Raw genomic sequence first — 13,583 nt, 5'->3', positions numbered from 1 at the left:
GATTTTCTCTTTGGCAGCTTTGGAGGTGAAAATGATGCCCGTTGCAACTCATCTCAACATCTTCTTTGGCCTTTACATCTATTCCAAATAAAAAATAAAAAATAAATAAATAAAAAAAAACAGAATACTTTTTCTGCATCATTTGTTATTCAAACATCTTAGAGATCTTAGTAAAATTGTCATTTATCTTTCTTATCCTAAGTACTTTTGTAGAAGATTGCAGCAATATCTAAATGAAAGTGAAGGCACTTTCATGAACCAAGTTAATGCTGCAGAACACCACTCAATGCAAGCGTTGTGTGCCCTTTGAAGAACACCCCATTAAAAGAACTGGAGATTGCATGATGGAAGGGTGATTTTATGAGGTGGCTAGATATCAAGACAGCAGGAATCGAAAGCAAAAAAAACATGTAGAGTATTTGAGCTTTTGACAGAAAAAAGTAATTCCAATTACTTTGATACATTGCAAAAAGACAAAGAAGGACTAATTGAATGTGGGTTTACGAAACTTAGGTGTCTCTGGATGCTCTTGGTGAATTTTAATTAGTTCAATTAACCATGACTAAAATAAATAAGAATGTGTTATTCAGTATCTCTTCATAAAATCTTACAGTTTTTAAACATCTCTTGTTGCTTTATACTCTAATAGACATCATAAATGTAGGTGCAAATTTAAAACTGTCATTGCAAAGACAGACATTGCATATGACATGTGAATGGTTTGGTAGTTCAGGGTTTGCAAAACCTGGAAATATCATGGAACTTTAAAACTTGGAAATATCAGGGAATTTTAAAATTGAAATGAAAATGGATAAAATCTTAAAACATTCATGGAAAAATCATGGAAATGTCTATAGTGAATGTAATTTCATTGGTCAAAAAGAATGGGAACGTTTGTAATTGTTGGGAGCACTTCGAAAGGCCAGCTGTGAATGCAGTAAAATTTGAAATCATTTAAACTTTAAGTGTTGTGGAACAATGCTTGTGCATCGTGGGTAATAATAAAGCTAACACTTCATGGAGTTTAATGCACTGGGTAACATTAATCCGAGGCATGTGAAATAGCCTTAAATTTAATTCCGTTATTTACTCAACCTCATGATGTTCCAAACCCAAATTACTTTTCTTTCCTATGTTACACAAAAAAAGAGATGTTAGGCAGAATGTAAAGGAGATGTATTACATTTTATGGATGAACTATCCCTTTAAATGTCTAAACGGAAGAAATTCCACAGGATCATTCACACACTACTTAATGAACAAACAGTTACGTCATTATCTCTGCATGCTTTTAATCTATATTACCTCATTCACTTTGGCATAACGCTTGTCAAAGGTAATTTATCATTCAAAGGTTCAAACCTCCTACCAGTGAAAGGCTATCCAGTCACCATCCGCCACTGCCTGCTGGATACTGGCCCCCCGACGATTCAAGCCTTTGCCAAACATGGCATACAGTGTGCTTTTCACAGTCCGCCTCTTCAGAAGGGGCTTTGGGAATAACTTTGGAGGGCTGGCAATGTTCCAGTGTGGTGAGAAGAGAGGGGCTGCCATGGCTAAGGTCAGGGTTAAGCTGACGGATTCTTCCAGAAAACAGGGGCTCACAGACAAGATGTTAATGACCTGAACGATGACTCACAGCTTAGGCATCCATCACAAACATGCCTGAAACACACATGAATGCACAAACAAACATAAAGCTCAAACACTAGATCTATTTAGCATCGTGTTGCTCCATCGTACCTGACAGCTTTGGCGTTGAGAACCACTTTGACTAGCAAGAAGGTGGTAGTTAAATGCAAAATAAAACAAAAATTTAATTTCAAACTCGTTTGACTTTGGGGACAGGCGCTGTTTAAGACCAAACATTACAAAAATCTCATTCACTTTTGTGTGTACTCAAAGGGTGTCAAGATATGTCATGCCAGTTTTTCTGTCAATGATGCCAAAACGCCATTGGTTTTCTGCATATTCAAACACTTCAAGTTTAAATATACAGAAGTGCAAATGAGATTTAGAGATATGGACTTACATTTCAGTCTGTCCCTCACACAAATCTATCGTATGGCTTTAGAAGATTTCGAAATTAGCTTAAATGCTATATGGACTTGTTTTTGATTGTGCATTTATTTATTTTTGGAGCTCGACACTATCCTTTCCCATTCACTTTCAGTCATTTTTCTTTTCTTTCAGCCCAACAAATATTCATTTCACACTTTATGTTAATAGTTTGGCAATTTGGTTAGCTTTTTCATCCTGCGAAGAGTGAGAATGGACATTCATTATCGTGACTTTACCATCAGCCTTCGCAAAACGCTAGAATGTTCAAGATGGTGCCGAGTATGGCTGCTGCGTTGCGAGCTCCGATACAACATGGTTGTGTTTTGTTTGTTTTGTTTACAATTCTTACGTTTTTTGTCTTGGATGTTGTCTGCCTTATTGTCTACGACAGACAAACACTTTTGGACATTGGTTCAGCAATTTCACACCGTAAACCGGACTTCAAATTCCTCAGTGCTGACCCGCTGTTTACAAACACTCAAACGGAGCCCTTTGTCTGGGTAGCCCGGACGCGGAAACGCAGGAGGAAAAGGGGAAACAGAGCCGGCGTTCTCATCAGAGTAAGACGCCACGCAAATCGACCCCCGCTACCCAGTATTCTACTGGCAAATGTTTAGTCTCTGGACAACAAGCTCTGTGAGCTGAAAGCGTGGATATCTTTCCAACGAGAGACAAGGTACTGCTGTATTATCTGCCTTACGGAAACTTGGATGTCTGCGGAGATTCCAGACTCAGCCATTGAACCCGCAGGGTTCTCCGTGCACCGAGCGGATAGAGCGAAAGACCTCTCAGGTAAAAGCAAAGAGGTGGTGGTGTATGTTTTATGATCAACAAATCCTGGTGTGATCAGAGGAACATACATTCTATCAAGTCTTTCTGCTCTCCTGATCTGGAATTTCTCATGCTTCTGTGTTGACCATTCTGGCTACCGAGGGAATTCACAGCGGTCATTATCACTGCTGTGTACATCCCGCCACAAGCCGACACAGACCGGGCACTCAAGGAACTGTATGGGAGTATAAGTGAGCAGGAAACCACGCACCCTGAGGCCGCGTTCATTGAGACCAGGGACTTTAATAAAGCCAGTTTCAAATCAGTCGCACCAAAATACCACCAGCACATTAGTTTCAACACACGAGGGGACTGGATTTTGGACAATTGCTACTCTCCCTTCCGGGATGGCTACAAATCCCTCCCCAGCGGGCAGAAACTGAAACAGGAAGCACCCACCCTCAGAACGATCCAGTGCTGGTCAGACCAGTCAGACTCTATGCTACAGGACTGTTTTGATCACACGGACTGGGAGATGTTCCGGTCCGCCTCTGATGATGACATCGAGCTTTACGCTGACAGCGTAATGTGTTTCATCAGAAAGTGCGTAGAGGACATCGTTCTGACCAGAACAACACGGATCTATCCGAACCAGAAGCCATGGATAAATAGCGATGTTCGAGCAGCACTTAATGTGCGGACCTCCGCTTTTAATTCCGGGAAAGCGGAGGAGCATAAACAAGTCAGTTATGCCCTCCGAAAAACTATCAGAACAGCAAAACGCCAGTACAGCAACAAGATTGAAGGACAGTTTAACACCACCAACTCTAGAAGCATGTGGCAGGGAATTAACATCATCACGGACTTTAAAGGGAATAAAAACTCCGCCATGAACACCGCTGCCTCTCTCCCGGATGAGCTAAATACTTTTTATGCTCGTTTTGAGGGAAATAACACCGCCTTCGCGGAGAGAGCTCTTGTGGCTGAAGCTACAGAGGTTAGTTCACTCTCCATCTCTGTAGCGGATGTAACCCGATCCTTCCGACGGGTTAATATCCGCAAAGCCCAGACGGCATTCCGGGCCGCGTCATCAGAGCGTGCGCGAACCAGCTGGCTGGTGTTTTTACGGACATTTTCAACCTTTCCCTCTCTTTGTCTGTAGTCTCCACATGCTTTAAAACATCCACCATTGTGCCTGTTCCAAAGCAATCAAAAATCACTTGCTTAAATGATGGCGTCCTGTTGCTCTGACCCCCATCATCAGCAAATGCTTTGAGAGACTAATCAGAGATTACATCTGCTCTGTGCTGCCTCTCTCTCTAGACCCATTGCAATTTGCTTACTGCGACAACCGCTCCACTGATGATGCCATTGCATCTACAATACACACTGCTCTCTCCCACCTGGAAAAAAGAACACTTATGTGAGAATGCTGTTTGTAGACTACAGCTCAGCATTCAACACCATAGTGCCCTCCAAGCTAGATGAGAAACTCAGGGCTCTGGGCTTAAACAGCTCGCTGTGCAGCTGGATCCTGGACTTCCTGTCAAGCAGACGCCAGGTGGTTAGAATAGGCAGCAACATCTCCTCATCACTGACCCTCAACACTGGAGCCCCGCAGGGCTGTGTTCTCAGCCCACTCTTGTATTCCTTGTACACACATGACTGTGTGGCAACACATAGCTCCAATGCCATCGTTAAGTTTGCTGATGACACGACAGTGGTAGGTCTGATCACTGACAATGATGAAACAGCTTATAGAGAGGAGGTGCACAATCTGACACACTGGTGTCAGGAGCACAACCTCTCCCTCAACGTCAGTAAGACAAAGGAGCTTGTGGTGGACTTCAGAATAAAAGACAGAGAACACAGTCCCATCACCATCAATGGAGCACCAGTGGAGAGAGTCAGCAGCTTCAAGTTCCTGGGTGTCCACATCACTGAGGAACTCACATGGTCCATCCACACTGAAGTCGTTGTGAAGAAGGCTCATCAGCACCTCTTCTTCCTGAGACGGCTGAGGAAGTTTGGAATGAACTGCCACATCCTCACAAGGTTCTACACCTGCACTGTAGAGAGCATCCTGACTGGCTGCATTTCCGCCTGGTACGGCAATAGCACAGCCCACAACCACAAAGCCCTGCAAAGGGTGGTGCAAACTGCCAGACACATCATCGGAGGTGAGCTTCCCTCCCTCCAGGACATATATACCAGGCAGTGTGTGAAAAAAGCTCGGAGGATCATCAGAGACTCCAGCCACCCGAGCCATGGGCTGTTCTCACTGCTACCATCAGGCAGGCGGTATCGCAGCATCAGGACCCGCACCAGCCGACTTCATGATAGCTTCTTCCCCCAAGCAATCAGACTTTTGAACTCTTGATCTCCCACGATCAAAATACATCAGCACTGCACTTTATTACTCTTACTATTATATCTCACACCGGACTGTCATAAATTATATTATTATTATATTATATTCTCTCTTAACAACTTACTATCAACCGACAGCCTGAATGTCAGTACAGTACAATACAACCTACTGTACATTCTATATATACTATATATAGGGCAGTGGTAGCTCAGCGGTTAAGGCTCTGGGTTACTGATCAGAAGGTCAGGGGTTCAAGCCCCAGCACTGCCAAGATGCCACTGTTGGGCCCTTGAGCAAGGCCCTTAACCCTATCTGCTCCAGGGGTGCCGTATCATGGCTGACCCTGCACTCTGACCCCAGCCTAGCTGGGATATGTGAAAAAGAAGAATTTCACCATATATGTGCAAATGTATAATGTGTGATAAATAAAGAAAATTAATTAAAAATTAATTAATTAATTAATTATACTTTTTTATTGAATAATGTGTATCTATATTGTGCGTATTGTATACTGTACATTGTATATTATTATTTGTATATTGTGTTGTGTGTAATTATGTGTATATTAGACTTTAAATTGTGTTGTGTTAATTTGATGTTATTGTAAATTGGTATATGTCTCATCACTGTCATGACTACTATGTTGATCGGAACTGCACCCAAGAATTTCACACACCATTGCACTTGTGTATATGGCTGTGTGACAATAAAAGTGGTTTGATTTGATTTGATCAGCCTTCGCAAAACGCTAGCTTTGCTCATTGAATCTTTAGTCATTTCTAAACACAGCAACTTTACTAGTTACATTTTTATTGGTTTGGGAAAAGTTAATTGAATGACCTACTTTAGAATAGTCAATCTCTCCCAAGCACACTAACTTTGTAAGTACAGTGCTGTGAAAAATATTTGATTGAAATCCTGATTTTTTCTATTTTTAATATTTTTTTGTATTTTCATAATAAATTATTTTAGATCTTCAAACGAGATATAACATAAAGGCAACAAAATACAGTTTTCACATGTTTATATATATATATTTTTTTATTATTGAAGCAAAAAAGTTAACCAACACCTACAGTATATCACCCATGTGAAAAACTAACTGCCCCCTTAAACGTAATAGCTGGTTGTGCCACCTTTAGCAGCAACAACTGCAACCAAACGCTTCCGATAACTGGAGATCAGTCTTCCACAACACTGTGGTGGAATTTTGGCCCACACTTCTTTGCCGAACTTCTTTAGTTCAGCCACATTAAACTGCCTGTTTAAGGTCCTGCCACAGCATCTCAAACAGGTTAATGTCAGGACTTTTACTAGGCCACTCCAAAACTTTAATTTTACTTCTTTTGAGCCATTCAGAGGTGGACTTACTCCTTTGGATCATTGTCTTGCTGCATAATCCAGTTGCGCTTGAGCTTCAAATCATGGACTGATGAACGGACTTTCTCCTTTAGGATTTTCTGGTAGAGAGCAGAATTCATGTTTCCCTCAATTATTGCAAGTCGCCCTGGCCCTGAAGCAGCAAAGCATCCCTACACCATCGCACTACCACCACCATGCTTGACCTTAGGTATGATGTTCTTTTTGTGGAATTCTGTGTTTGATTTACGCCAGATGTAACGGGACACCTGTCTTCCAAACAGTTCCGACTCATTAGTCCACAGAACATTCTCTCAAAAGGTTTGAGGATCATCAAGGTGTGTTTTGGCAAAATTCAGATAAGCTTTAATGTTCTTCTGGGTTAGCAGTGGTTTTCGCCTCACCACTCTTCCATGGATGACATTTTTGGCCAGTGTCTTTCTGATAGTGGAGTCATGAACAGTGACCTTTATTGATGTGAGAGAGACTTGCAGTTCCTTGGATGTTGTCCTTGGCTTTTTTGTGACTTCCTGGATGAGTCGTCGCTGTGCTCTTGGAGGAACTTTGGAAGACCGGCCACTTCTGGGAAGGTTCACTGTTCTCCATTTGGAGATAATGGCTCTCACTGTGGTTCTTTGGAGTCCCAGATCCTTTGAAATAGCTTTGTAACCCTTCCCAGATGTATTTCAATCACCATTTTTCTTCATCATTTCTTGAATTTCTTTCGACCTAGGCATAGTGTGCTACTGGGTGAGACCTTTTAGCCAAATTCATGCTGCTGAAAAAGTTCTATTTAGGTGTTGATTTGAGCAGGGCTGGCAGTAATCAGGCCTGGGTGTGTCTAGTCCAGCTGAACCCCATTATGAATGCAGTTTCATAGATTTGGGTATTTAGTAACTAAGGGGGCAAATATGTTTTCATACAGGCCCAGTTGGTATTGGATAACTTTTTTGCTTTAATAAACAACATTATCATTTAAAAACTGTATTATCTGTTTACTCAGACTGCCTTTGTTTTATGTTACATTTTGTGTGAATTTTTGAAACAATTTAGCATGAGATATACACAAAAACGGAAGCAATCAGGATCAGGACAAATACTTTTTCACAGCACTGTAGCTTGCCATTCACAGATGCATTTTTTAATCAAGTTGTGTTTATCTTACCAATTTTGCCATCTAGTCATCCTCCTGGTTCATACTTTCTTTCCTTGAATTAAGATTCAGCTGCATCAGGCAAGGTCCACTTGAGTCACAGCATGGCAGATCATGTGAGATGAAATTGTGCTATTAATACACTAAACCAATTACCTCCAGGTTCCTCAGCCTTATCTACAGGGCCATAATGGCTCTTTGAAGAATACTTACAGTGTTGATATGGTTTCTCACATTTCCTGTTTCCTGCATACCTTTTCTTCTCACATCAGTTGAGCCCATGAATGAACTGTATTTGGAGTTTTAAAGGAATAGTTAAACCAAAAATGAAAAATATGTCATACTTTACTCACCCTCATATCATTCCAAACCTGTACGTTTTAATGAATAATACATCCCCCCCCCAATACAATGGCAGTGGATAGTGCCTCACTTTACAGCTAAAAAAGTACCCAGAAATATCATAAAAGTTGTCCAGGCAGCTTGTGCATCATATTCCAAGTCTAATGAAGGCATACGATAGGTTTTGGTGAGAAACAACCCGAAATTGAAGTCATTAAGTTTGTTCGTTCTGCATAAGTCATACAGGTTTGGAACCACATGAGGGTGAGTAAATTATCACAACATTTTCAGTTTAAGATGAACTATTCCTTTAAGATCTGATACCAGTTAGATTGCAAGGACTATGTCTCAAGCTGTGTGACGATGGTGTTGGTTTTGTGCTTACAATCAAATAATTTGTGAATATGTGTGTGGCTGTGCTTATGCCCACTTTAAGACAGCAGGATTTCAGTTTGTAGGCACTGCCTCTATTATTGTTGGCTGGACACGCAGCTCTAGGGGGTTGGGGGTTTGGAGGATGACAAGGTCTCTTTGCCTGAATGAGGCTAGGCGATGGTATTTACATGCAAATTGCATCTAGTCTTCCAACTGTCTAGTTACCTCACCCTTTTAAGCTGCTACCCCACTTATCATTCTGTTTTCACAATAAATACCACAATAAGGTTAATGTCTTTTGATGCATCTGGCTAAATGCAACAATATCATCAACAGTTGCATAACCTGGCTTCTGCTGTACTACAAACAGCTGCCGGGCAACTGTGAATTGCTGCAAGTCACTTTTTGGGGTTTATTTTGGTTTTCTAGGCAACGGAATGGGGCCCAGACGAAGACACCAGGAGGTCCTGTCAAAGCAAAGGGAAGACAGAGGTAACTTTAAACCCCCAGGTTCTCTGTTGAATAGGCACATTTCTTTCAAAAAGCTGGCAAGCCATTGGCCAGAGGGTTGGGTATTGTTGAGGTTTATGGAAGGGCAATACGTTCAGCTTACTTTATTCAGTATTTTTAACGCCCAGAGGTCAGAATTTTTCTTGAGTAGATAATCTGCTGAATGTGAAAGGCAAAATGAGAAATCTAATTTCGCGTTGGCTAGCTGATTCAAGTAAAATGTTGCTTATTGAAATTAAATTAACAGAAATTCGCTTAACTCTTTGGATTGGCAGGTATTTGTCCATCACTCTTTTTTTTAATGTTAGAACTGTCAACCTCTGTATGAAAAATGGCAGAAAGTAGAGGCATTATGGGAAGGAGGGTGAAAAAAAATGAAAAAAAAGAGAAACTTAGAAAACTAACTGGATGGAATCAGAGAGTTTTCGCTTACATATCTTAAAGGGTATAAGCAATGGGAGTTGCCTGATAATTTTCTGTCACTATGGTTACAGGCATTAAAGGAATAGTTCACCCCAAAATGAAAATGTTCTCATCATTTACTTACACACATGCCATCTCAGATGTGTATGACTTTCTTTCTTCTGCTGAACACAAACAAAGATTTTTAGAAGAATATCTCAGCTCTGTTGGTCCTCACAATGCAAGTGAATGGTGGCCAGAATTTTGAAGGTCCAGAAAGCATATAAAGGCAGCATAAAAGTAGTCCAAGTAAATCCATGTCTTCTGAAGTGTTATGATAGGTGTGGGCAGTGTTAATCTCATCAACAAAATCACTGACAAAAACATTCGTTGACAAAGGGTTATTTTATTTCGTCAATGATAATGAAGATGAGACAAAAAAGGCGCATCATGACGATAATTAGACTATTATATTAAAGCATACTGTTGACGAAAATACGATGAGATAAAAATTATACCGCAAGTTATTAACAGTGCAAGATATGAAAAGGAGAAAAAACATCTACAGAATCTGTAAATAGAGAAGATATTAATATAGAGAAGATATTAGATGTAGATTCATCTAACCCATAAATAATTGGGGATTTCTCTGCTTGAGCTGCGTGAGTTGAACACAGACAAAAGAACTGCTTCAGAACGGGGTAATATACCTCATTCAAACACATCCTATTTATACATGATTTTAATCACTGTAGTAGCATATATCCACAGCATATATGTAATATTACAACTTACATCTGCACAGTGAAGCGAATGAACAGGTGAACTTCAACTAAATGACGCGCTAGTCAGAATATGTGTAATTTGCGTTGCGTAACTTGCGTTGTGAATACACTGTTTCCGTAAGAAACACGCTACACGCAATGTAATATCCTTTCACAGAAAATTAATAAGTCTCTAAGGCACGAAGAATTCAGAGTACAGTAGGCTAACTTCTAAAAAGTAGTTAATACTTCAGTCTATACAATATTATTTTAGGAGCTCAGTTTTTTTTGTTTTTTTTATCACAACAAGGACAGTAGACTATGTATAGTTATATGTTTGATGCATTTTTTAATTAGAAATGTTTATAAAGTTTGAATATTTGAATAAAGTTTGGTCTGTAACAATTTGGCACAGTTTTTTGTCCATTTGCACAACTAAAAGATTTTATTTTCGTTGACTAAAATTGTGTTATATTCATCAGACCAAAACTGACTAAAACTAATGAATATGAGATGCTGAAATATTGTCTAATTTTAAAGGACATTTTTGTCAAAAGACTAAAACTATGACTAAAACAAAAAACTGTAATTAACATTATGTAAGTAATTAACACTGGGTGTGGGTGACTAATGACTGTGAGATTAATATTTAACTATATATATTTTAACTATAAATCTCAACTTTCACTTTCACATTCTTCTTCTTTTGTTGTTGGCGATTCACATTCTTTGTGCATATCACCACCTACTGGGCAGGGAGGAGAATTTATAGTAAAAAGGACTTAAATATTGATCTGTTTCACACCCACACTTATCGCTTCTGAAGACATGGATTTAACTACTGGAGTCTTATGCATTACTTTTATGATGACTTTATGTGCTTTTTAGACCTTAAAAGTTCTGGTCACCATTCACTTCACATTCATTGTATGGACCTACAGAGCTGAGATTTTCTTCTAAAAACCTTAATTTGTGTTCTGTAGAAGAAAGAAAGCCATACATGAGGGATGGCATGAGGGTGAGTTATATAGGGGATTGACGGGCAACTTCCCTGATGAACAGATCTGGTCACAGGAGGGAATACGTTTGGTTTGTAATAGCACAAATGAAAGCTGCAGGCATATCACTTTTTGGTGGGCCATAAGTGCACCTATGGGAAACAATGGTTTTGTTCGGATTCAGAATGGAATAATATTATCCCTTGTAATAGAATTCTTGAGGATTGTTAAAGGAATTTCTACCATAATTTGGAAGCAATCCTAATAGAATCAAACAAGAATTACACACTAATACCTTTTTGGTTGAATACTCGTTTTCCAAAGTATGCAGTACTAGAGAGCATGGTCAAAATTCTCAGTTTTCGGTGGAGGAGAACGCCGTTCCATGAGATTGTCAATGAGACTCAATCGAAGATCTATTCTTGTGGACATGGCCTTAGAATGAAATGAGATCCTACTAAATTAACTGAAGTTTTTCAGTTTTTTTAGGACCCTATTTGATTCTTAAAGGATTTGTATTTAAGCCCATAAAAATGCAAACTGACAAAATGCTAAAAACACCACAATTGCTGAATTCAACATGCAAGATAGTGAGGTTATGTGACAACAATATACTGTAGAATGCTACTGTTTGAAATGTTTTGTGTTGCTTACTTCTTCACATTCTATTTTTTTAAAGTTTACAGTACACATTGTATCCTGTGCAGTAAGCTGTAAGTAGTATGCCAGTATTCCGAACACATTCAATGCTGTCATACTGACAGGTGTATCTCCTACTCCAGGTGGAGTGTCAAAACTACATCCGAGTGTTGCTTGTCAACAAGACAGAGGTGATCACCTGTGGTACCAATGCCTTCCAGCCTCTTTGCATCATCAGAGAGGTAGGCATCTAGTGTATGTAACTACTATTCACAGGACTGAATGAAAATATGCTTAGCATTATCATTGAAAATTTTTACTATTAAAGGGATAGTTCATCCAAAAAGTTAAATTCTGTCATTTATTTATCACCATGTTTGGAAGAAAGTTTGGATGTAGGGGAAACCGGAAAAATATGCAATGAAAGTAAATGGTGACTGAGGCTGTAATTATGCCTAACATACCATTTGTGTTCCTCTTAAGAAAGTCATATGGGTTTGGAACAACTTGAGGGTGAGTAAATGATGACAGAATATAATTTTTTTTAAGAACTATCCCCTAAAGATGTGTGTGATTCTTACTTACTCTCTCAGGCAGGGAACGTGAGCAGAGTTTTGGAGAGGGTGAACGGAGTGGCCCGCTGCCCATATGACCCACGTCATAACTCGACCGCTGTGGTGACAGAAAGGGGAGAGCTGTATGCCGCCACGGTCATCGATTTCTCTGGTCGGGACCCTGTCATCTACCGCAGCCTAGGAGGAATGCCCCCTTTGCGGACTGCCCAGTATAACTCCAAATGGCTTAATGGTACCTAAATGTCATCTCATGTCTGATTTTTTTATATTTCCGAGATCGTTTTGAACGTTTTAATATTTCTCTTGCAGCACTATGTCCTATTAATTTGAATATAATCTCTGAATGTTTGTCTTTTTTTTTTTTTTTTACATGAAAACTGATGATGAGACTTTATTGAATTTTATGTGCTAACAGCACTCCGAATAGGAAAGACAAATCACAAATGAGATCTCTTTAATATCCCTAGTTGTTTCTCCTAGACAGCAATAAGTGTAAATGGAGAACAAGTGGAGACTTTTGCTAAAGTCTCATGCTTTTTAGATTATTATCTGAGAAAAAGCCCTAGTAATGTCTCCTCCAGAGTTTCAGAAGAGATGTCAATAATGTCACAGATTGTGCTGCTCAGATCTGCCAAGATATCAATGTCTGTGATAAAAAATCGTAGATTTCAATATGAACTCAAATGTCTCATCAAATTCCAAGGCTAAATGATCTGATTTACAGTGTACTATCCACATTCATTTTAGAGCTTTATACTCTTTTTGAACTTTAGAAGAATTATCTAAGAAAAAAAAAATATACCGTACATAAATGAACCATAACTGAGAGCTCTAATATTTTTTATTGCTAAGCAACCTCTTAGCAAAAACACTTGAGTCACTACCATGGTATTCTGGGACCACTCCTGTGTTTATTGTATTCTGCAAGTGTTTTCCTATTTGTTTTCACCTTGGTGCATGTGACTTAAGTTCCTACATGGTATCTACCCTGAGTGTTATGGATAAGAAAAAGATGAGGACTTCTTTATCTGTCTGAGATTGTCCTTCAGCAAAAAGTGGGAACAGCATGGCAACACCTTCGTAATCACAAATACCATGTTTACGACAGATGTTTAATCCCAGTTTGTCAAGGAAAAATCTAGCCAAACACGCAGACTCAAGTGAAACATAGTCAAAAGGTGTCATTAATCTCCCAGCTGCTGACACTGCACCTTTTCCTGTTAAATATTAATCCTGACATCAATACAAAAAGATTAAGAAACA

General features: G+C 39.5%; 1 protein-coding gene across 5 annotated transcripts in view; it reads left to right on the top strand.

The window, feature by feature from the left end:
- Window positions 1–13,583, top strand: part of LOC127446925 (semaphorin-5B-like) — a 258,511-nt gene that overhangs the window by 158,147 nt on the left and 86,781 nt on the right. For all 5 annotated transcript variants that reach the window (XM_051708262.1, XM_051708261.1, XM_051708258.1 and 2 more), the window contains 3 exons: window positions 8,862–8,924; window positions 11,889–11,987; window positions 12,339–12,552. In XM_051708262.1, coding sequence (XP_051564222.1) covers window positions 8,862–8,924; window positions 11,889–11,987; window positions 12,339–12,552 — 376 coding nt within the window. The remainder of the gene's footprint in view (window positions 1–8,861; window positions 8,925–11,888; window positions 11,988–12,338; window positions 12,553–13,583) is intronic.

This window comes from Myxocyprinus asiaticus, chromosome 10 (genome assembly GCF_019703515.2).
Source record: "Myxocyprinus asiaticus isolate MX2 ecotype Aquarium Trade chromosome 10, UBuf_Myxa_2, whole genome shotgun sequence".
Taxonomy (NCBI): domain Eukaryota; kingdom Metazoa; phylum Chordata; class Actinopteri; order Cypriniformes; family Catostomidae; genus Myxocyprinus; species Myxocyprinus asiaticus.
The sequence above is the reverse complement of the archived record's forward strand: the minus strand, read 5'-3'. Positions and strand labels throughout refer to the sequence as shown.